The sequence below is a fragment of the Serinus canaria genome, chromosome 25 (genome assembly GCF_022539315.1).
Source record: "Serinus canaria isolate serCan28SL12 chromosome 25, serCan2020, whole genome shotgun sequence".
Classification (NCBI taxonomy): domain Eukaryota; kingdom Metazoa; phylum Chordata; class Aves; order Passeriformes; family Fringillidae; genus Serinus; species Serinus canaria.
In genome coordinates, this window is record NC_066338.1 from 11,830,757 (window position 1) to 11,854,472 (window position 23,716).

The window sequence follows — 23,716 nt, forward strand, 5'->3', positions numbered from 1 at the left end:
CACAGAGCTCCATTATCAAGTTTAGAACTTCCTAATATCTCACTAGACATTCTTTTCTGTAGCTTAGGGACTTATTTTAGCCAAGCATTAATACACAGACCATTGTTCTATTTGTCTTTACTTTCCACTTCTTATAATTTTTTTTGCTGACGAATCTTATGGCTACTGCTTAGCTCTAATCACAGTTCTGCTGTTTCTGAAGCTGCCTTTTGCAGCTTTCCCAAAACCCTCTGATTTTAAGGATTCCCACGGCTGAAACGTGCGGTGGCTCCACAGCCCCGGGGCGGGGCCGGTGCCCGGTGCCCCCCGGCAGCCCCGGCTCCCTCCACCTGCAGAAAGCCATCCCTCTGTTAAAAATAGCTTGGAAACTGATGTCAAACAGTTGATAGATCGTTAAGCACGTACTGCGAGTTAGGTTATTCTCTTGTGGAAGGGGTTATAAGACACCCAAGTGAAGTGCACCACACCCCAAGCGAAACAAGCCAGCCCGGACAGAACCTTAGTGGCCAACCGAGCGCCTTAAACCTTCATGCAAATGAAGGATTCCGACAAAAACCGATCCAAAGGGACTAAAAACAGGATAAAAAGGGCATCTGACCCAGGGAATCTGTGCCGCTCCACCTGGAACATCGGGGGCATCGCTGCTCAAGCAAACCCAGCCCCGACACTGCAGCATCTTCGATGGGAATGCTCCTGCTCTGGCCACAAGCCCCCTTGCTTTAGGCCTTTTCTTTTTTATAATAAATGCTGAAATCGCTGTAGTCCGGCAGCTTGCTCTCGTTTTTATCACCTCCCCAAAACCTCCAGGGCCTCCCACGTTTCCCGCGGCTCCGCCAGGCTTCCTGTTTGCGATGCTCACCGGAACGGGGACAGGGGTGACAGGGGACAGCGTCTGCCCCGGCTCATCCCGCCGTGTCCCGGCCGCTCCTCTGGGAGTGAGGCTGGAACCACCAGGAATTGTTCCTAAAAGGCTTTTTCTGGCTCCTCTGCGCAGCCGGGGCTGTTTTCAAGAGGAACGCAAAGAGATCTCCTTGTCCGCTGTGGCCGGATCCTGGCACAGCTCCCGGGAATGCCGCGGCTCTGAGGAAGATCCTGGCACTGCCAGGGCTGCTGGAGGAAGGCTGGAGCTGGAGGTGAGCGGTCCCAGCTCCCCGTGACACACCAGGTCCGGGGGCTGCCTTGGCTGGGGGGGTTTGGGGTCCAACGGGGCTTTTTGGAAGTTGGGTGCTGAGCTGGGAGCTCAATTTTGGGCAGCCGGTGCCAAGGCCAGGCTGGTTTTCCTGGTGGGTGACAGCAGGACACGGGGAGACAGGACAGGACAGGACACTGTCCCCCCAGCCCCCGTGGGTCCAGCTCTGCCCAGGAGCTCAGCGGTTCCCACCAGGGCCTGTGGCCACCCGTGCCTCAGTTTCCCTCCTTTCAAAAGCAGCACGATGCCAGGGCGCGTGTGACAAGGCACGGGGCAATCAGCTGCTTGTGTCACTCGCCAGGGGACAAACGGACACACTGTCCCCCCACGGACACGGCACACGGCCAGGGAGATGCTGGCCCTGCTGCAGCTGCAGCTGCCCCCGGGCACGGATCCGCCCGGGGATGGGGATGGGGCAGCACCGTGCCAGGGCCAGCTCCGTGCCGTGCCAGGGCCAGCTCCGTGCCAGCGCCGTGCCGTGCCAGGGCCAGCTCCGTGCCAGGGCCAGGGCAAGCTCCGTGCCAGGGCCAGGGCCAGCTCAGTGCCAGGGCCAGGGCCAGGGCCAGCTCAGTGCCAGGGCCAGCTCAGTGCCAGGGCCAGCTCAGCCTGCCCGGGTGCCCCGGGGACAGGCAGAGGGGACAGGCAGTGTCCCCTGTGTGGGCTGGCAGGCTGGGGAGGGAGGAAGAGGCGCTGCTGGATGTGGAGGAAGGCTCGGGGAGGGTGAGGGGGCACAGCTGGGCTGGGAGGGGGAGGGGCTGGGGGGGGAACTGGGCTTGGGGACCCCCAACTGTCCCTTAGGGCTTGGGGACTGCCCTTTAGGGTTTGGGGACCCCCAACTGTCCCTTAGGGGTTTGGGGACCTCTGACTGTGCCTTGGGTACCTCTGACTGTCCTTTAGGGTTTGGGGACTGTCCCTTGGGGTTTGGGGACCTCCAGCTGTACTTTAGGGTTTGGGGACTGTCCCTTGGGGTTTGGGGACTATCCCTTAGGGTCTGGGGACCTCCAACTGTCCCTTAGGGTTTGGGGACTGTCCCTTAGGGCTTGGGGACCACTGACTGGGGCTTGGGTACCTCTGACTGTCCCTTAGGGTTTGGGGACCTCCAACTGTCCTTTAGGGCTTGGGGACTGTCCTTTAGGGCTTGGGGGCCACTAACTGTTCTTTAGCATTTGGGGACTGTCCCTAAGGGCTTGATAACCTCTGACTGTCCTTTAGGGTTTGGGCACCACCAATTGTCCTTTAAGGTTTGGGGACTGTCCCTTAAGGCTTGGGGACCTCCAACTGTCCTTTAGGGCATGGGGACCACTGACTGTCCTTTATATATATATAAAATATATTCTATTATATTCTGTTGTATTATATTGAACCATGTATTTTCATTTTTATATAATATTTATATATATTTGTAGAATTATATATATTTATGTATATATGTATACACATATCTATATATATAGATATATATATATATATATATAGTAATTTCTATTATTCAATACTATCTATACTATTGCTTGGATAAATATTGGTCTTAGAGGCTGTGAGATTTCAGAGGAGTAAGCCTTTGACCACAGCACAAAGTTGTGCTGCATTCCTCGTTACAAGACAATATAAAACTTTCTAATTTAGTGGCCAGTTCCTACAAGGTTTATTTTGCTTTTCTAACTGATCACCTCTATTCCCTTTTGCTGCACTGGGGTTATTTTTAGTTAATAGGCTGCTGTTGCATGTACACTTCTGCTTCTGTTATAACTTTTAAACTTTTAATTCTATATGATCACATTGCTACACTATAGACTCTTCACCATCTTATTAACATAAAGCAAATTCTTACTTAAAGCATATTATTACTTATAGAAACATAAATTTATGATTTTTCTACTTAATGCCTGTGCACTTTATTTTTACATCAATTTTAAATTTAATTTTTACATCAACTTTTAACTCTATATAATCCCATTACTATACTATAGACTCTTTACATTTTATCTCACAGTTTCTTAAATTTAAATTACATTCTTACTTATAACTATAAAAACACCAGTTTGATTTTCCTACTTAATGTCTGTGTGCTTTAACATCCATTTTTAACTTTTAATTTAATTTTTACATCAACTTTTCACTTTAAATAATCACATTACTAAACTGTGGACTCTTCATTTTATCAATACAGTTTCTTACTTACTTGAGGCATATTCTTACTTACAGAAAGAGTTTATGATTTTTCTACTTAATGTCTGTGCAATTTATTTTTACATCAATTTTTGACCTCCTGGATGGGGATAATGGCAGGGAGGGGTCACTCACCCATTAATGCTGTCAGGAAAATTAATCCACAACCACCAGAGCTTTATGTCCAAAAAGGAGACAGAGGAGTCATTTTTCTTTATTCAAATAGAGGGAGAGATTCCCCTGGGGTCTCTCCAATTTTTGGAGGACTCAGCCTCCTTTTTATCCTAATTTCCCTCTCCCTTTCCCCATTTCTGAGGTTCAGCCTTCCTGGAACACCTGATACCAAAGATTCCCCTCCAATGTACAACCCTCCCTTTCAATTTTTAATTCTTTTGGAATTTTTGTGGTTTTCCCCATTGTTTCTTTCATCTTTCAATGTCTAATTTCATTTATCAGCAAACCTAAAGTTTATTTGTAAAGGCAAATATCAACCCTTGCCATTGTTTCTTTTATCTCCCAGTGCTGGTTTTATCTCCCAGCTTGTCTGCACAGACCAATCCCTCGTTCCTCTCAACGTCATGGGCAAAATAGACTCGACTTGGGGGAATTAATTAATTTATTACTAATCAAATCAGAGCAGGATAATGAAAAGCAAAACCTTAGCAACATCTTCCCCACCACCCCTCCCTCCTCAGGCTGTCCCTCCTCCCTCCAGGGGAGCAGGAGATGGGAATGGGGGCCCTGGAATCTCTGCAGCGCCTCATGCCTTGCCTCCTCTCCCTTCTCCTCTCCCTTCTCCTCTCCCTTCTCCTCTCCCTTCTCCTCTCCCTTCTCCTCTCCCTTCTCCTCTCCCTTCTCCTCTCCCTTCTCCTCTCCCTTCTCCTCTCCCTTCTCCTCTCCCTTCTCCTCTCCCTGTCTCCTCTCCCTTCTACCTCTCCCTTCCGTGTACCTTCCCTTCCCTCCCTTCCCTTCCCTTCCCTTCCCTCCCTTCCCTTCCCTTCCCTTCCCTTCCCTTCCTTCCCTTCCCTTCCCTTCCCTTCCTTCCCTTCCCTTCCCTTCCCTTCCCTTCCCTTCCCTTCCCTCCCTCCCTTCCCTTCCCTTCCCTTCCCTTTCCCTTCCCTTCCCTTCCCTTCCCTTCCCTTCCCTTCCCTTCCCTTCCCTTCCCTTCCCTTCCCTTCCCTTCCCTTCCCTCCCCTCCCTCCCCTCCCCCCTCCCCTCCCCTCCCCTCCCCTGGCTGTGGCACCGCCTCTCCTGGGCTCGGGGGGCTCCTGGCAGCTCCCACAGAAGCCCCCCTGTCCCTGTCCCTGTCCCTGTCCCTGTCCCCCCCCAGCTGCCAGGACCTGCCCCCCCCCGTGTCCCCTGACCCCTTTTGTCTTGCAGGATGGCCGAGAGCGCCCGGGTCCCGGCTGAGGGGGGGCCGGGGGGTGCCCCTGGCAGCCCCCAGGTGAGCTACGGCTGGAGGGGTGTGGGGGGCACTGCCAGGGGGGGTGTGGGGGGCACTGCCAGGGGGCTGGGGTGGCTGAGCTCACAGTGCTTTCACCTCCTTTTCCTCTGTTTTTTTTTTTTTTTTTTTTTAAACCCCAAATGTTGTGTTTTTTCCTGCATTTTGCACCCCTAGCGCACTGAGGGAGGTGGGGGCTGCTGTGACCCCCCCTCTCTCCCTGCTCCTGCCCCATTTCCAAGCCCCCTGAGCAGCTCCTGCAGGTCCTTCCCAAGGGCTGAGAGTCTCCAGGTTTCCACCTGCTGAAGAATTCGGTGTGAACTGGGAGAGCTGGGCAGGGGCTGAGCTGTGACACAGCACTGGGAATTCCATTTGGAGCATCCTGGGGGTCCCTGAGCTCTGACACAGCTCTGGGAATTCCCTTTGGAGCATCCTGGGGGGGTTCTGGGGGTCCCTGAGCAGGGCCTGAGCTCTGACACTGCACTGGGAATTCCCTTTGGAGCATCCTGGGGGGCTCTGGGGTTTCCTGCACCCCCAGGTGTGGCCCAGCCCTGGGCAGGGGCTGAGCCAGGTGCTGCTGCTGCCTCACAGGACGTGGCTGAGCCCAGGGAGGATGAGGGGAGCCAGGGCCTGGCAGCCACCACGAGCCCGGGCAACGTGGAGGACATGTATGAGCTGATGGAGAAGCTGGGCAGGTGAGGGGGGTCCGGGCAGGTGAGGGGGACCACAGGTGAGAGGGGTCTGGGCAGGTGAGGGGGACCCACCACAGGTAAGAGGGGTCTGGGCAGGTGAGGGGGACCCACCACAGGTGAGGGGGGTCTGGGCAGGTGAGGGGGACCCACCACAGGTAAGGGGGATCCAGGCAGGTGAGCAGGGGTGTGGGGAGGTGAGCAGCTTGCTGGCAGGTGAACACAGGGCAGGCAGGGATCCAGGCAGGTGAGGGGGTTCTGGGCACATGAGGGGGACCTACCAGAGGTGACCAGCTGCAGGTTGGTGAACAGAGGGCACGTGGGGATCCAGGCAGGTGAGCAGGATCTGGGCAGGTGAGGGGGATCTCCCACAGGTGAGGGAATTCAGGCGGGTGAGCAGGGGTCTGGGCAGGTGAGTGGGATCTGGGCAGGTGAGTGGGATCTGGGCAGGTGAATGGGATCTGGCAGGTGAATGGGATCCTGGCAGGTGAGTGGGATCTGGGCAGGTGAGTGGGATCTGGGCAGGTGAATGGGATCTGGGCAGGTGAATGGGATCCTGGCAGGTGAGTGGGATCTGGGCAGGTGAGTGGGATCCTGGCAGGTGAGTGGGAGCTGGGAAGGTGAGAAGAATTTGGGCAGGTGAATGGGATCTGGGCAGGTGAATGGGATCCTGGCAGGTGAGTGGGATCTGGGCAGGTGAGTGGGATCTGGGCAGGTGAGTGGGATCCTGGCAGGTGAGTGGGATCTGGGCTGGTGAGCAGGAATTTGGGCAGGTGAGTAGGATCCAGACAGGTGTGTGGGATCCGGGCAGGTGAGCAGGAATTTGGGCAGGTTCAGTGGGATCTGGGCAGGTGAGCAGGAATTTGGGCAGGTTCAGTGGGATCCGGGCAGGTCAGCAGGACCCACCCCAGGTGAGCAGGTCACAGGCAGGTGCACACAGGGCTGGCAGGGATCCAGACAGGTTCAGTGGGGCACAGGCAGGATCCCAGCTCCCCTGGAGCCCTCGGGGGTGCCCCGGTTCCTGGGTTCTCCCCGGCCCGTGCCCAGCCCGGTATCCCAGCTCCCTGGGAGCTCCAGGGGTGCCCGGGTTTCTGCGTTTTCCCCGGCCCGGTTCCAGCCCAGCCATGCCCAGCCCGGTATCCCAGCTCCCCTGGAGCCCTCGGGGGTGCCCCGGTTCCTGGGTTCTCCCCGGCCCGGTTCCAGCCCAGCCGTGCCCCAGCCCGGCTCTCGCTGCAGCGGCCACTTCGGCGTGGTGAGGCTCTGCCGGGAGCGCAGCACCGGCGCTTTCTACGCCGCCAAGCAGGTGAAGCTGCGGCGGGGCCGCCTGGGGGTGGAGCGGGCTCAGGTGGAGCGGGAAGTCTCCATCCTCCGCCAGCTCCAGCACCCCAACATCCTGCGGCTCCACGAGCTCTTCGCCGGCACGGCCGAGGTGGTGCTCGTCCTGGAGCTGTGAGTGGGGTCCTGGGGGGGCGGGACCCCCTTTTTGTGGCACGTGTTGGAGGTGGCCGAGCTCCCTGTGCCCACCCTGCGCAGGATCAGCGGTGGGGAGCTCTTTGACTTCATTGCTGAGAAGGAGATGCTGTCGGAGGAGGAGGCCATCGAGTTCCTGGGGCAGATCCTGAGCGGGGTGCAATACCTGCACGCTCGCCTCATCGCTCACTTCGACCTCAAGGTGCCCGTGGGAACCCCTCATCCTCACTGCCTGAGGGTCCCAGGAGTGCCAGGCACCTCCAGAGCCCTGGTCCCACTCTTCCCAGCTTCCCGGGGTGCTGCTGTCACCCCATCACCCCTCGGTCACCCCGCTGAGCCCGGCCCTGTCCCCACAGCCCGAGAACATCATGCTGCAGGACAAGGATGTCCCCAAGCCCTGGATCAAGATCATTGACTTTGGGCTGGCCCAGCAGCTGGAGGATGGCACCACCTACAAGAGCCTCTGTGGGACCCCCCAGTACATTGGTACGGGGCTGGCACATCCCTGGGGGTCCCTGCCCTCAGCCAGGGCTGGGGATGGGACCCCCAGGCATGCGGGTGTGCTCCTGTCCCCCTGTCCCCTTGTGCCCCTGTCCCCCTAATGTCCCACCCTGGCTCTGTGTTTGCCCCCAGCTCCTGAAGTGATCAATTATGAGCCACTGAGCCCTGCGACTGACATGTGGTGAGGAGTCAGGACCTGGGGGGGGCAGCAGGCTGAGCTGGTGGGTGGGTAGGGCCCCCCTGGGTGCCACAGGGCATGAAGGAACCCCAGGGAGGGCAGCACCTGACCCCCTCCCCTGCATTTCAGGAGCATCGGAGTCATCACCTACATTCTGTGAGTATGGGGCAGTGCTCTCTGTGGCTGGGGGAAACTGAGGCACAGGAACGCTGTGGGTGCTGGGGTGGCCGAGCTGGTGCTGTCCTGGCACTCAATAGCTCTGTTGTGTCCCCACAGGCTCAGTGGCCTGTCCCCCTTCCAGGGTGAGACGGATGCTGAGACCCTCTCCAACATTGTGGCCGGTGCCTATGAGTTTGAGGAGCGCTGCTTCAGCCAGACCTCCGAGCTGGCCAAGGACTTCATCCGCCAGCTGCTGCTGAAGGAGCCAGAGTGAGGCCCCATCCCCAGCCCTTCCATCTCCTTCTCATCTCTGCCCACACCTCCACCTCCGTTATCCCCACCTCCAACATCCCCATCTTCATCATCGCCATCCCAGCTCATGCTGGTCCCAACTTCATCTTCATCCCCATCCTACTTCCACCATCCCCATCTCTCTTTCCATCTCCATCCCATTTCTGTACCCATTTCCATCCCATCCCATCCCATCCCAACATCTCTATCCCCATCTCATCCTTATCTCCACCCCATCCCTATCTCCATCCTATCTCTATTTCCATCTCCATCTCATCCCCATCTCCATCCCCAACATCTCCACCTCTATCTGGTTCACTTCTCTGTCCCCACCAGTACTATCCTGACCCTAACCCTAACCCTAACACTAACGCTAACACTAACGCTAACCCTGACCCTGACCCTAGCCCTGACTCTGACCCTAACTCTGACCCTAACCCTGACCCTGATCTTGACCCTAACCCTAACCCTGACTCTGACCCTGACGCTAACCCTGATCTAAACCCTGACCCTAACCCTGACCCTAACTCTGACCCTGACCCTGACCCTGACCCCAAACCTAACTGTAACCCTGACCCTAACCCTAACCCTGGCACTAACCCTGACCCTGACCCTAACCCTGGCACTAACCCGACCCTGACCCTAATCCTGACCCTAATCCTGACCCTGACCCTGGCACTAACCCTGACCCTGACCCTAACCCTAACCCTGACCCTGACCCTAACCCTGACCTGGATCTTGACCCTGACACTAACCCTGACCCTGACCCTAACCCCCTCCCCATCCCCACGCCGGACGAGTGGGACCAGGACCCCCAGCCCCAACCCCTCCCTTTGTGCCGCAGGCGCCGCATGACCGCGGCCGAGTGCCTGGTGCACCCCTGGATCAAGGTGAGAGGCACGGGCAGGGCCTGCCAGGCCCCCGGCAGCGGGGTGGGGACACTGTGGCAGTGCCAGGGCCGGTGGCAGTGCCAGGGCCGTGTCCTTGTCCCCGCAGCCCCTGAGCAGGAAGCAGGTGCTGAGCCGGAGCCGTTCCTCCATCAACATGAGAAACTTCCGCAAGTTCAACGCCCGGAGGAAGTGGAAGGTGCCCGGCCGTGGGGTCCCAGCAGCTCTGAGTCCCCTGGGGAGCCCCCCCTGTGCTGGGGAGGGGTAGAGCTGGGGAGGGACCCCCACCTCGGACCCCCTCCCTTCCTGTCCCCCTGTAGCTCTCCTACAACACCGTGTCCGCCTGCAACCGCCTGCTCTGCCGCCTCGGGAGGGAGGATGAGGAGCTGGTGAGCCCCCAGATCCCACCCAGAATGGGCTAGGGAGGGGGGAGAAGGGATTTGGGGGGTCTCTCTCAGTTTCTCTCTATGGCAGGACCCCCTGTGCTGCAGACCCCCTGTTTTGGGCAGGAGGGGCAGAGCGTGGGACCTCCCCCCCACTATTGCTGGGATGAGGGAAATGTGGTGGGGGGCTTGGCCAGAGGTGGGGGCATCGAGTAGGGTGGGGTGCTGTGCAGTGAGGGGTGCCCTCTCCTCCGGGGGAAGTCCTGTCCGTGCCCTGCAGCCCCCCTGTGCCCCCAGCGCTGCTGTGAGAGCGACCCAGAGGAGGAGAGGAGCCCCCACACCGCCCTGCTGCGCCGGAGGAGAAGCAGCTGCTCCTGAGCTCCTCCCAAAACAGGCAGGACCTCCGCGAGAGGAGCCTTTGGGGTGCCCCCATCACCCCATCAAGGGGGCAGGGGCACTGTCCAGCTCCTGGTTCTGTGGTGTTGAGGGGTCACTGGCAGGAGCACCCCGCTCCTGCCCCCAGGTTCTGCCCAGGGCTTGGACCTTCCTCCCTTCCCTGTCCTAATGAGAAAAATAAATGTCACCTCCTCCTCCTCCTCCTCCTCCTCCAGCCTCTTCTCTCCTGCTTCTCCTTCCCCTTAAGGGTGGTTTGTCACAGCCAGGCAGGTGCTGAGTGCCGTCAGCTTCCTCCCTCACTGCAGGGCTGCTCTTCTGTGGGGACCCAAAGCCGTGGGCTCCTGGCACCCCAGATTGGCCCTGCCAGGCAGAGTGACCCTTAAACTGTGCCTTCTGTGCTGTTCCATGGCTTGCTGGCTGCTTTGCTGGTGTCCCCCTGCCAGAGCCACGTGCAACCTCCTGCTCTGGCTGGGGAAACTGAGGCAAGCGGCAGTTCTTCCTTCCCACCCACTCCGGCGCGGGGGGGCCGCCCTGTTTTCCCCCTCTCTATTTCCCAAACATGCCCTGGCCCTGGCCCTGACAGTTGTCAGGCTAAATATTTTGTGTGCGGCAGCCGAAAACAAAAGTGAAGGGGCCGCAAGGTCCGTGGGCCGCCCCCCCCGTATCCCGGCGCTCCCCGGGCACCGGCCGGACACGCGAGCGGGACCGGACGGAGCGGCAGAGCCCGAGGTGGGACCGGGACGGGGCCCGGGGGGTCCCACTCGAGGATGGGGCCGAGGGCGCTGCGTGCCCCCAGGCTAGGGGTGATGCTGCTGGTCCTTGGCCACCTCCCGGTGCCCCCCGTGTGGGCTCCCTCCGAAAGTAAGAGCTTGGGAAGGGGGGCTGGGAGCGGGGTGGGGGGAAGTTTTGGGGTGGGGGCTGCCTGTGCTCGGGGTCTGCAAGAGACAGACCCCAAGGCAAAGCTCTGGGGGTGTTCCCTGTCTGAGTTTGTCCCCCCAGTGCTGCAGACCCCCCGTTTTGGGCAGGAGGGGAAGAGCGTGGCAGCCCTCAACAGCTGGGATGGGATGAGGGGAGTGGAGTGGGGGGCTTGGCCAGAAATGGGTCCCTCAGCCCCACCGGGAGGGTGGGAAATCGTCACAGCTCCCTGTGCAGCTGCTGGGGTGGGAAAGGTTGGGGAGGGGGTGCCGTGGTGGGGAGGGGGCAGCCATGGGTCCTTGGTCTCATGGCCACAACAGGGGACAGCTGGGGATACGAGGAGGGTCTGTCGTTTGTCCTGCCTTCCCCTCTGCCTGCCACCCGTGCCTCAGTTTCCCCAGTCACCGAGGGGCTGTGCTTGGGGTGGGAGTCATGGAGGAAGAGGATGAAGCACCAAGAGCTGCCCAAGGGACACATGTCACTGTGCCTGCTCCCACTGGGACCCCTGCCCTCTGTCTGTGCTCCCAGGGGCACGGGAGACCCCCTCCCCTTACTGGGGGACTTTGCAGGGTCAGGGAGGTGATGGTGGCAGCGGGGGCTGCAACCCTCGGGGCTGGTGCTGCAGGGGGACAGAGGGACCCTCCAGGGCTGCCAGTGAGGGGCTATGGGCAGCTGCCAGAGCCACAGTGCCCATGGGGCCACGGTGCCCAGGGCCACATGGTGCCCACGGTTCATGGGTGACACCAAGAGGGGAAAATCACCACCAGGCATGAGGTCACAAGGTCATGGCCATGAGCCAGGGCTGGCAGCAGGCAGGTGAGGGGTGAACCACATACCTGATCCCCTCAGGACCTGGCCCTGGTTTCTGGCTGGGAATGCTGTCAATGGGAAGCTCTTTGCTTAGTCTGGCTCTTGCATCCCTGCCAGGATCAGGAAGCAGGAGGTGCTGGGGCTCCTGCTGCCCATTTCTGGGTGGAAAAGCCCAGGACAGCCAGTGTGGGGCTGGGGCAGTGCCACATGGACACCTGTGGTAGCCTTGCTACCTGTCTGGGCACGAGGGGGAGTTAATGGAGACAACCTTGCTGGAGCTGCCACTCACTGGGTAACCGTGAGTGGGGAGATCCAGGAGCACCCACAGCTGCCCCGCAACCTGGGGAAGGGGAAAAGCCCTCTGCACCCCCAGACAGTTTCCCCAGGGCTGGGACGTGATTGTGGGGCTGACAAGGGGCAGAGCAGCCTGCCAGGCCTTGTTAGCATCACTGCTGACGGACGCGCCGTGCCCCGGAGAGCCGGCTGCTGCCAGAGCCGCTCACATCTCCAATTCCAGCCACGCTTGACAGGCAGCACCAGGATATTAAACCCCCCCCGAGCATCCCCTGGGGGATCCCTGGGTAGGGGTGGGGAGCAGCTGTCCCGTCCCTGCTGCCACCCACGGGGTCCCCCTCTCGCCACCGCAGTCTGCGGCAGCATGGACATCCGCAACGACGTGTCCCAGCTGCGGAAGCTGGAGAACTGCTCCATCATCGAGGGCAACCTGCAGATCCTGCTGATGTTCACCACGGGCGCCGAGGACTTCCGGGGGCTCAGCTTCCCTCGCCTGCTGATGATCACTGAGTACCTGCTCCTGTTCCGCGTCTATGGGCTGGAGAGCCTGAGGGATCTCTTCCCCAACCTCTCCGTCATCCGCGGCACCAACCTCTTCTTCAGCTACGCCTTGGTCATCTTCGAGATGCCGCACCTGCGGGACGTGGGGCTGCACAGCCTGGCCCACATCCTCCGCGGTTCGGTGCGCATCGAGCGCAACCAGGAGCTCTGCCACCTCTCCACCATCGACTGGGGGCTGCTGCTGCCCGACAGCGGGGACAGCACCTACATCGTTGGCAATAAGTTGGCTGAAGAGTGTGCCGACGTCTGCCCGGGCATCCTGGATGTGGAGAAGCCGTGCGTGCAGACCAGCGTCAATGGGCAGCTGGATTATCGCTGCTGGACCTCCAGCTACTGCCAGAAAGGTGGGCCTGGTTGTGCTGCTTTGCTGGGAGGGTGCTGGTTTGCACTGTGGGGGAAACTGGGAGGGTGCTGGTGGAGCTACCTGGGGATGGCAGGCCCGGCGTGTGGCTGTGGCTCCCCTGCTGCCGGGAGTGTGCTGTGCAGGCAGCACGGTGGGGTAACCAGATCCGTGCTGTATCATCCTCCGAGGAGAGGCCAGCTCCTGGGCTGCTGTGTTTTCCCAGCGGCGAGGTAAATACAGGCCCCTCCTGAGCTCGTTTTCTGTAAACAGGAGAGCTGGTAATGAAATATGTACTATAAACACAGATCCTTATCAGGGCTGCAACCTCAGCTGTGGCCCTGGCCTGGCTTCACGGGCAGATGGGGTTCAGCATGGGCCGAGCCCCACCTTGTCCATCCATCTGTCCTGCTGTCCCTCTATGCAGCCCCTCATCCACCCATCCAGCTGCTCACTCAGCCACCCATCAACCCACCTGCCTGGCCAGCCTCACTCATCACATGTCCATCCATCCGTTCCTCCATCCCGTTGGGCACCCCTCCATCAGTGCTGCCATGCCTCCATCCACTTCTCCATCAATCCATCTCTACCTCCCTGTATCCCTGTATCCTTCCCTTTCTGCCTCCATTCTTGCATCCTCACATCCCAGCATCCCTCCTTCTCTCCCTGCATCCTTCCTTCTGTCCTTGCATCACATTCCTCCCTTCATCTCACCATCCCTGCGTTCCTCCATCACCAAATCCAACCCCACATCCCCCCCTTCCCTGCAACCCTTAATCCCACCATCCATCTCTCCATCCTTGCATCACCTTCTTCCCTTCATCCCACCATCCCTCCCTCCCTGCATCCCTGTATTCCTCCATCACTGAATCCATCCCTCCCTACATCCCTTCATCCCCACATCACTCCCTCCCTGCATCCCTTCATCCCACCATCCCTCCCTCCCTCCCTCCCTGCATTCCTCCATCACCAAATCCCACCATCCCTCCCTCCATTCCACCATCCCACCATCCCTGCATTCCTCCATTACTAAATCCATCCTTCCCTGCATCCCACCATCCATCCATCCATCCATCCATCCATCCATCCATCCATCCATCCATCCATCCATCCATCCATCCATCCATCCATCCCTCCATCAATCTCTCCACCCCACCCTCACTCCCGTTGTCCCCCAGCCCTGGAGGATGCCAGCAGCCCCCTGAGCCCTTCCCCTCTCTCTCCTCTCCCCCCGACCCCAATGCCAAGCTGTGCAGCCCGAGCTCCGTGCCCACGTGTGCCTTGTCTCCCCTCCCAGTGTGCCCATGTGGCGCGGGCTCGGCATGCACGGCGGCGGGCGAGTGCTGCCACGCTGAGTGCCTGGGGGGCTGTGGCCGCCCCCACGACCGACGGGCCTGCGTGGCCTGCCGCCACTTCCACTTCAACGGGCACTGCCTGCCCTCGTGCCCGCCCCGCACCTACGAGTACGAGGGCTGGCGCTGCGTCACCGCCGAGTACTGCGCCAGCCTCCGCAAGGTCTCCGACAACCCCCGCGACGCCTCCAAGTTCGTCATCCACCAGCGGCAGTGCCTGTCCGAGTGTCCCTCGGGGTACACCAGGAACGAGAGCAGGTGAGGGTGTCCTCAACGCCCTGATGTGGGCGCGGTGGTGGCACACTGGGCAGCTCACGTCCCATCCCTGTCGCCCTGCCCACAGCATGTTCTGCCACAAGTGCGAGGGGCTGTGTCCCAAGGAGTGCAAGGTGGGCACCAAGACCATCGACTCGATGCAGGCGGCTCAGGAGCTGGGGGGCTGCACCCTCATCGAGGGGAACCTCATCCTCAACATCCGCCGGGGCTGTGAGTGCCAGAGCTGCCCTGCCAGACCCACCCTGGGTGGGAGAGCTGCTGTGGAAGAAGGGGGTGTTTTGCCTTGCAGGGTGAATTAATGGGGAGGTGCCCCTCTCCCTGAGCTCACACAGTGTGTCATTCCCAGATAACCTGGCCTCGGAGCTGCAGAGCAGCCTAGGGCTCATTGAGACCATCACAGGCTTCCTGAAGATCAAACACTCCTTTGCCCTCGTCTCCTTGTCCTTCTTCAAGAACCTAAAACTGATCCGTGGTGACTCCATGGTGGATGGGTGAGGATGGTGTGGGTTTGGGGGGGACGTGTGGCCCTGAAGGTGCCCTTGCCCACTGCCTCCATCCACATCTCCTTCCCTAGGAATTACACCCTGTACGTCCTGGACAACCAGAACCTGCAGCAGCTCTGGGACTGGAGCCACCACATCCTCTCCATCCCCGTGGGCAAGATGTACTTTGCGTTCAATCCCAAGCTGTGCCTGGCCGAGATCTATCGCATGGAGGAGGTGACAGGCACCAAGGGCCGGCAGAACAAAGCAGAGATCAACCCCCGCACCAATGGGGACCGGGCGTCTTGTGAGTACGGGGATGGGGACAACCAGCAGTGCCACGACCTCTGCCTGAGCCCTGCCTCCTCCCCACAGGCAAGACCCAGACCCTGCGCTTCATCTCCAATGTCACCGAGTCCGATCGCATCTTCCTCAAGTGGGAGCGGTACCGGCCCCCCGAGTACCGGGACCTCCTCAGCTTCATTGTCTACTACAAGGAGTCGTAAGTGCTCCCTCTTGTCCCTGTTGTGGAGGGCTTGGGTATGCCAGCCTGTGCTGTCCTCTGTCCCTGCTGGACCCTCCTTGATGCCCGGTGTGGGACAGACCCTTCCAGAACGTGTCAGAGTATGTGGGGCAGGATGCCTGTGGGGCCCAGAGCTGGAACGTGCTGGACGTAGATCTGCCCCTGAGCAGCGAGCAGGAGCCGGGGGTGACGCTGCTCAACCTCCGTCCCTGGACCCAGTACGCTATCTTCGTGCGTGCCATCACCCTCACCACGGCCGAGGAAGGACGCAACTACGGCGCCCAGAGTGAGGTGGTTTACATCCGCACCATGCCAGCGGGTAAGGGGCTGGCACGGGGCCGGCGATGCCCGTGGTGGACGTCCCCCCATCCCAAGGAAAGACTGACCACCCCTGTGCCATCCCAGCCCCAACGGTGCCCCGGGATGTCATCTCCATGTCCAACTCTTCCTCCCACATCGTGGTGCGTTGGAAGCCGCCCACGCAACGCAACGGCAACATCGTCTACTACCTGGTGCTGTGGCAGCAGCTGGCCGAGGACATGGAGCTCTACATCAACGACTACTGCCACAAAGGTGAGGCCAGGCAGGGCAGGGGCAGCACAGCAGCCAAGGACAGCAGCAGAGCAAGGGTGGTGCCGCTGAGCCAGGCTCTGCCAGCCCTGCCCCTTGCTGCCCACAGGCCTGAAGCTGCCCACCAGCAGCGCAGACACGCGTTTCGGGTTTGGGGATGGTCCCGAGGGGGAGCAGGATGCGGAGGAGAGGTGCTGTCCCTGCCGCCCCACTGACGGGCAGCTCCGCATCGAGGGCGAGGCTGAGTCCTTCCAGAAGAAGTTTGAGAACTTCCTCCACAATTCCATCACCATCCCCAGGTGCCATCTGGGGGGGTTCCCTGCTTTGGGGGGCTCCCTCAAGCTGGGTGCGTGGGTCTGCCTGGGTGGGGGGGGTCCAGTGGCTGCTCCTTGCAGCCCCTTTAACTGATTTCCTGCTGTCTCAGGCCACCCTGGAAGGTGACATCCATCAATAAGAACCCACAGAGGTGAGCTGGGACCACACCAGCCTGGGGATTCTCCCCTCCCCTGATCAATTTTGGGGGACAACCTCAGGGTTTCAACTCCGCACCACTTCCTGTCCCCGTGTCCTGCAGGACCCCAAAGCAGCGCAGGGACGTGGTGGCCGTCACACCTGCGGCCAACACCTCCTCAGCAGAGCCCCTGGCCCCGAGCCGCCCTGGAGGCGAGCCCAAGCCTCACTTTCAGATCTTCGAGGACAAGGTGGTGCGTGACCGGGCGGTGCTGTCACGGCTGCGCCACTTCACCGAGTACCGCATCGACATCCACGCCTGCAACCACGCGGCGCACACCGTGGGCTGCAGCGCTGCCACCTTCGTCTTCGCCCGGACCATGCCCGAGCGTGCGTCCCCAGCCCTCCAAACCCCACCCTGGCCGTGCTGGGTTGTTGTTGAGATGGGGGTTGGGGTGCAGGTGGTACCCCCAGGAGCTGACTCCCTCTGTGCCTCTCTCCAGTGCAAGCTGACAACATTCCTGGCAATGTCACGTGGGAGCCAGCTGGCAAGAACAGTGTCCTGCTGCGCTGGGAGGAACCCAGGAACCCCAACGGGCTCATCCTCAAGTATGAGATTAAGTACAGCCGGGAGACTGAGGTGAGAACCTCCTGTGGCACCCCCTGCCCAGCCCTGCCAGCTCTGGTTATAGGGGCACAGCATCCATGCCATCCCATCCTATCCCACCCCACCCATCTCCATCTCCATCTCCATCTCCATCTCCACCTCCATCTCCATCTCCATCTCCATCTCCATCTCCATCTCCATCTACATCTCCATCTCCATCTCCATCTCCATGCCCATCCCCATCCCCATCCCCATCTCCATCTCCATCGCCATCTCCATCTCCATCTCCATCCCCATCCCCATCTCCATCTCCATCTCCATCCCCATCCCCATCCCCATCCCCATCACCATCTCCATCTCATCTCCATCTCCATCTCCATCTCCATCTCCATCTCCATCTCCATCTCATCTCCATCCCCATCCCCATCCCCATCTCCATCTCCATCCCCATCTCCATCCCCATCTCCATCTCATCTCCATCTCCATCTCCATCTCCATCTCCATCTCCATCTCCATCTCCATCCCCATCTCCATCTCCATCTCCATCTCCATCTCCATCTCCATCTCCATCTCCACCCACATCTCCATCTCCATCTCCATCTCCATCTCCATCCCCATCCCCATCTCCATCTCCATCTCCATCTCCATACACATCCCCATCCCCATCTCCATCTCCATCCCCATCTCCATCCCCATCCCCATCTCCATCTCCATCTCCATCCATCCCTCCCATCTCCATCTCCATCTCCATCTCCATCTCCATCTCCATCTCCATCCACATCCCCATCCCCATCTCCATCTCCATCCCCATCTCCATCCCCATCCCCATCCCCATCTCCATCCCCAACCCCATCCCCATCCCTCTCCCAAGGCTTACACATGGCTGGGGGGGATGAAACCCCTTTGTCACCCCCGTGTTGTCCCCTCCAGGAGGTCACCACTGTTGTCTGCGTCTCACGCCACCGCTACTCCAAGTATGGGGGTGTCCACCTGGCTCTGCTCCAGCCAGGAAACTACTCAGCCAAGGTCCGGGCCACCTCTCTGGCTGGCAACGGCTCGTGGACAGGGCTGGTCAAGTTTTACATCCTGGGGCCAGGTACCTGCAGGGGACAGGGGACATCATCAGGGACCTTGGTGGGCAGGGAGGGGGCAGCTGTGGGGTCGGGGAGCTGGGGCTCACTGGGGAATTGGGCTGTGCTGCTGGGATGGACGTGTGGGGTCAGGGGATGCTGCTGGGCCTGGCTGCTGAAGGTGGGAGTGGTTGCTGGGCTGGGAAGTTGAGGGGTTGAGGGATGATCCTGGCCTGAGACACTGGAGAATCACAGAGTCACAGAATCATTTGGGTTGGAAAAGGCCTCCCAGACCAGTGAGTCCAAATGTTCCCTCAGCACTGCCAAGGCTGTCTCTAACTCATGCCCTGAAGTGCCACATCCACACCTCTGTTAAATTCCCCCAGGGACAAAGACTTCACCAGTGCCCTGGGCAGCCTGCTCCAATGCTTTCCAGTTTTCCCCAATATCCAATCCAAACCTCCCCTGGGGCAACTTGAGGCCACTTCCTCTGCTCCTGTCCCTGTTCCCTGGGAGCAGAGCCTTCCACCACCTGCCTGTCCCCTCCTGTCAGGAGTTGTGCAGAGCCACAAGGTCCCCCCTGAATGTTTTCTCCAGGATGAGCCCCCCCCTCACACCCTCAGTTGCTCCTGGTGCTCCAGACCCCTCCCCAGTTCTGATCCCTTCTCTGGTCACATTCCAGCCCCTCAATGTCTTTCTTGTCTTGTGGGGTCCAAAACTGACCCCAGGATTTGAGGTCCCTCAGCAGTGCCCAGCACTCACTTTCTTCTCAGCTCTCCCTTAGGTACTAATGGATTTATAGAAACATTTTTATAGAAACATTTTTATAGAAACAGATTCAGTTCTAGCTGGGTTTTGGTCCTTCTAGTTTTCATTCTTGTCCTGAGCTCCCTCAGATCCTCCTGAACTTCCCACTCCCTCTTCCAAAGATCAGAGCCTCTCCTTTCTCCCTGAGTTCCAGCCAAAGACCTCTGCTCCGCCAGGCTGGTCTTCTTCCCATCCTTCATCCAAGGATGCTGCTGGATTGAAGATTTGGGAGTCTGGGGAGTTGGACACTGGGACAAAAGGGTTGAGGGATGCTCTGGGACAGGGGCACACAGGGATCTGAGGGTGCTGCTGGTCTGGGGAGCTGGAGGCTCCCCCTCTCCGGCCTGGTGGTGGGACAGGTGTCCCATGTGAGGTGGGATGAGTGCCCAGACCCTGATCCATGGCCACCTGCTCCTGGCAGCCGAGGAAGAGTCCAGCAGCTTCTACGTGCTGCTCACCGTCACGCCCGTGGTGCTCATGGTGCTCATCTCCTGCCTGGCCGTCTTTGTCTTCTTCTACAACAAGAAGAGGTAACGACCCCCCTGCCTCCCCAGGGCTGGGCTGGGCTGGGGTCTGGCCAAACCAGGCCTGGGCAGGGCTGGGGGAGGCAGCAGCTCCAAGCTCTGCCCACCCCGGCAGGAACCACGATGGGTACCCCAGCGGGACGCTCTACGCCTCCGTCAACCCCGAGTACTTCAGCGCCTCGGACAGTACGTGGGGACATGGGGACAGGCTGGGCCACCCCAAAGGGCCACCGAGCCCTTTCTGTGCTGGGGTCACGCTGGGGGGGATGGGGTGAGACTGGGATGGGAGGGAGATGAGATGGAGATGAGTACAGGGGTGGGGATGGAGTGGAGATTAGGGGAATGGAGATGGGAATGGAGGTGGGGATGGGAATGAAATGGGAATGGGAATGGGAATGGGAATGGGAATGGGAATGGGAATGGGAATGGGAATGGGAATGGGAATGGGAATGGCAGGGGGATGGGGACATGGAGGAGGATGGTGATGGAATGGAGATGGGAATGAAAATGGGATGAAGATTAAGATGGGGATGGGGTGGGGACAGAGGAGGATGGTGATGGAATGGGAATGGTAATGGGGACAGGGAGGAGGATAGTGATGGAATGGAGATGATGGGATAGAGATGGAAAAGGGAATGGGGTGGGGATGGGGACAGGGAGGAAGATGGTGATGGAATGGAGGTGGGAATGAGAAAGGGATGGAGATAAGGATGGGAATGGGTTGGAGATGGGAATGGGGATAGGGACTAGGATGGTGATGACATGGAGATGAGGACGGGGATGCAGATGGGGTTAGTCACAGTGATGGGGATGGGGCGATCCCCACTCACCCCACAGTGTACATGCCTGATGAGTGGGAGGTGTCCCGGGAGAAGATCACAGTGATCCGGGAGCTGGGACAGGGCTCCTTTGGGATGGTGTATGAGGGGGTGGCGCTGGGGCTGGTCACGGAGGGAGAGGAGACCAAGGTGGCCCTGAAGACAGTCAACGAGCTGGCCACCATGCGGGAGCGCATCGAGTTCCTCAACGAGGCCTCCGTCATGAAAGCCTTCAAGTGCCACCACGTGGTAGGTGGGCAGCTGAGGGGGAGGGAGGGGACATGGAGGGTCTGGCCACTGACATGCCAGCCCTCTTTGTCCGTGCAGGTCCGTCTGCTCGGCGTGGTATCCCAGGGCCAGCCAGCTTTGGTCATCATGGAGCTGATGACACGTGGTGACCTGAAGAGCTACCTGCGTTCACTCAGGCCTGAAGCTGAGGTGAGGAGCTGGTCAGGTGCCAGGGGAAGGGACACTCATCCTTTGTCCAGGGGGGTCCTGGCGTGCCCCTGCCCCAGCCCTGAGTGTGTGCACGGTGCAGAACAACCCCGGGCTGCCGCCGCCGTCGCTGAAGGACATGATCCAGATGGCGGGGGAGATCGCTGACGGCATGGCCTACCTCAGCGCCAACAAGTTCGTGCACCGGGACCTGGCTGCCCGCAACTGCATGGTGTCCGAGGACTTCACCGTCAAGATTGGAGGTGGGTGTGAGAAATGTAAAGAAAATTCTGGAAACCTGACAAAACTGTGTTCAGTTTTGGGCCCCTCAGTTTGGGAAGGATGTTGGGATGCTTGAGCGTGTCCAGAGGAGGTGGCGAGGCTGGAGAGGGGCTTGGAGCACAAACCCTGTGAGGAACAGCTGAGGGAGCTGGGGATGTTCAGCCTGGAGAAAAGGAGACTCAGAGGTGACTTTATCACTCTCTACAGCTTCTTGAAAAATGGTTGTAGTCAGGTGAGGTTGGTCTCTTTCTCCAGGAGCTGACAGAACCAGAGGACACAGCCTTAAGCTTCACCAAGGGCTGGATATTAGGAAAAAGTTTTTCACGTGAAGAATGATAAAGTTCTGGAATGGCTGCCCAGGGAGGTGGTGGAGCCACCACCCCTGGATGTGTTTAGAACAAACCTGGATGTGGCACTGGGTGCCAGGGTCTAGTTGAGGTGTTGGGGCTGGGTTGGACTTGATGATCTTGAAGGTCTCTTCCAACCCAGGGATTCAGTAAATTCTGTGAGAAGACTCACATAGTGTGCATCTGTATACAAATCTTGAGATAAGATACTAACTCAGAAATGCCATGGCAATAAGACAGATATTGTTGAGAGAAAAAATGAACTAGAGATAAGTTTCAAAAGATAGCCTTACAAAAAAGACTAGATACTTTAGAGAGATAGAGCTATGAAAGATGCACTGTAGTAGGACCCACGAAGAGTAATTTTAGATGATTAGCTGTAAGGCACTTACAACATGGTGCAGCTAAAGCTGATAGGCCAAAAAACACTTAGAGTGTATTGTAATTAAGAAATCATTAGCCTCTGATTGTGATGGCATGAATTATAACAGCTGTATTGTCTCACCCTTCGCATGAGACTGAAAATAGAATCAAAGTTTTTAAAACACTTTGCAGTTGCCCCATCTCTGGGTCAGAAAAGGGCAACAGTGGGTGGGCAGTGGCGGTGCCAGCCCTATCTCCTGCTGCCCACACCTTCCTCCTCCTCTTCCTCCTCCACCAGATTTTGGCATGACCCGGGATATCTATGAGACGGATTATTACCGCAAAGGGGGCAAGGGGCTGCTCCCCGTGCGCTGGATGTCCCCCGAGGCGCTCAAGGACGGCATCTTCAACACCCAGTCTGACGTCTGGTGGGTGCTGGGGTGGGCACAGCCGGGGGGATTTGGGGACCCCCCCAGCTGAGCAGAGGTGCTCTCGCAGGTCATTCGGGGTGGTGCTGTGGGAGATCGCCACGCTGGCCGAGCAGCCCTACCAGGGCATGTCCAACGAGCAGGTCCTGCGCTTTGTCATGGACAACGGCATCCTGGAGCGGCCCGAGAACTGCCCCGACGAGCTGTGAGTGCTGGGGACGGCCCTCACAGCCCCACCCTGCTGTGGGAGAGGCTGCCAGGGGAAATCCTGCTCTCTGCGGTGCTGGGGGGGCTATTGGGAGCCCCCCAAAGCCAGCGGGTGCCCTCTCTCTGCAGCCACGAGCTGATGTGCCTGTGCTGGCAGCAGAACCCTCGCCAGCGCCCCTCCTTCGTCCAGCTCCTGGAGCGCATCAAGGACCACATGGCGCCTGCTTTCCGCACCCTCTCCTTCTTCTACAGCCCCGAGAATGGCCATCACGGCTCGGGGGAGCCCTCCAGCACCGAGACAGATCCGTCCCCCGAGGAGGATGAGCCCCCCGCATCCCCCCTGCCCGCACGCAGGGACCACAGCCCAGGGCAGCTCCCCAATGGGACAGCCTCACTCTGACCCCGGGGTGTCCTCAGACCCCCGCTGGACTCTGCACCCCACGCCCTTCTCCAGCCACCCCCCACTTGCTGGGACCCCCCCTGCATTATTTATTGCTTCCAAGGGCCCAGCCAGGGCGTGGGTGCCTTGGGAGGAGGGTGGCAGCAAGGCAAGGATGTTCTGTGGGATGCATTTCCCCCTGAAAATAAATTGGGGGTGCTCCGAGTCAGAGGGAGGGAGTGAGGGGCTGCTGGTTGGGAGGAGAACACCCATTTTTCCTTTTTTTGCGGGTGGGATAATGTGGGTATGGGAATGGGTAGCAGGGTTTGACATTTGGGGTCCCCCATCAATCTGCCCCTGTCATCACTCCCCAGGGCAGCAACCCCTGTGAGCCCCACACCTTTCCCAGGTGGGGAAACTGAGTCACGGGACTCCGAGAAGCCTGGGGTTGCCCTGATGTCTCTTCCCAGTCCCCTGCACTGGGACCAGTGCCGAGGCCGTGCTGGTCCATGGAAGGGGCATCACTTCCCAATCTGAGCTCGAATAAAGGGGCTGAAGCTCAGCTGCAGCAGTGCCTGGCTTGTGGGGGTCGCGGGGGCGCGGCACAAGGGGCTCCCCACCCCCCAGTCCTATCTGCGTCCTGTGGCTTTGCCCTGCGGTGCCCAGACCGGGGGCGTTTCTAGAGAAAAACGTCAAAGCAGTGGAATTTAGGAGGATGTGGCCGCAGCCACGGGCCTGCTCTGCCGGGGAGGGGGGTGCTGGGGTGTCCAGTGGGGGCCCACGGGAGGTGTCCCCAAAGGAATCGAGGCCCCGTGGGTGCCGCTGGGGGCTGGTGGTGAAGATGAGCCGTGGGGGAAGGGTGCGGGCTGAGAACGTGCAGAACTCAGCGCTGGGATGAGCCCCCCCCCCCCCCCCCCGCCCCGATGTGCTTCCGAGCAAGCTCGGGGACAAAACAGCATCCGGTGGGGATGGGGAACCTTGTCCTGTCCTGCCCCACCTCGGGGAGGAGGACGAGATGGGCGCTGGTCGGAGGGGACAGCTGGGGACAGAGCCACTGTGCCACCAAACGTGCCCCCGTCTCCAGCATCTCTGCGCCCCGACAGAACGGGGTGCTGGGGAGAGC

At 59.3% G+C, this 23,716-nt stretch overlaps 2 protein-coding genes across 5 annotated transcripts; both read left to right on the plus strand.

Moving 5' to 3' along the window:
* The first annotated feature begins 854 nt into the window (after positions 1–854).
* Positions 855–9,953, plus strand: LOC103824822 (death-associated protein kinase 2-like). 4 transcript variants are annotated; one of them, XM_050984325.1, is made up of 13 exons: positions 855–1,133; positions 4,739–4,802; positions 5,391–5,494; positions 6,725–6,937; positions 7,022–7,160; positions 7,315–7,444; positions 7,592–7,640; positions 7,767–7,793; positions 7,914–8,066; positions 8,932–8,977; positions 9,084–9,173; positions 9,295–9,363; positions 9,619–9,953. In XM_050984325.1, exons 2-13 carry the CDS (start codon positions 4,740–4,742, stop codon positions 9,733–9,735), a joined length of 1,200 nt encoding a protein of 399 aa, XP_050840282.1. In that variant the 5' UTR covers positions 855–1,133; position 4,739; the 3' UTR covers positions 9,736–9,953. The 4 variants fall into 4 exon arrangements, with proteins under 4 accessions (XP_050840282.1, XP_050840283.1, XP_050840285.1 ...); XM_050984326.1 differs by having other exon boundaries at positions 9,655–9,953; XM_050984328.1 differs by lacking the exon at positions 6,725–6,937.
* A 1,861-nt stretch (positions 9,954–11,814) lies between these two features.
* On the plus strand, positions 11,815–23,161 carry INSRR (insulin receptor related receptor). Its single transcript, XM_030231218.2, has 21 exons — positions 11,815–12,677; positions 13,971–14,283; positions 14,369–14,511; positions 14,648–14,792; positions 14,876–15,090; positions 15,159–15,285; positions 15,387–15,625; positions 15,712–15,879; positions 15,986–16,175; positions 16,301–16,342; positions 16,451–16,716; positions 16,830–16,966; positions 17,864–18,029; positions 19,232–19,340; positions 19,450–19,520; positions 20,172–20,401; positions 20,480–20,590; positions 20,691–20,850; positions 21,878–22,007; positions 22,078–22,212; positions 22,344–23,161. The coding sequence occupies exons 1-21, from the start codon at positions 12,137–12,139 to the stop codon at positions 22,612–22,614; spliced, it is 3,909 nt and encodes a 1,302-aa protein (XP_030087078.1). The 5' UTR covers positions 11,815–12,136; the 3' UTR covers positions 22,615–23,161.
* The last annotated feature ends 555 nt before the right edge of the window (positions 23,162–23,716 follow it).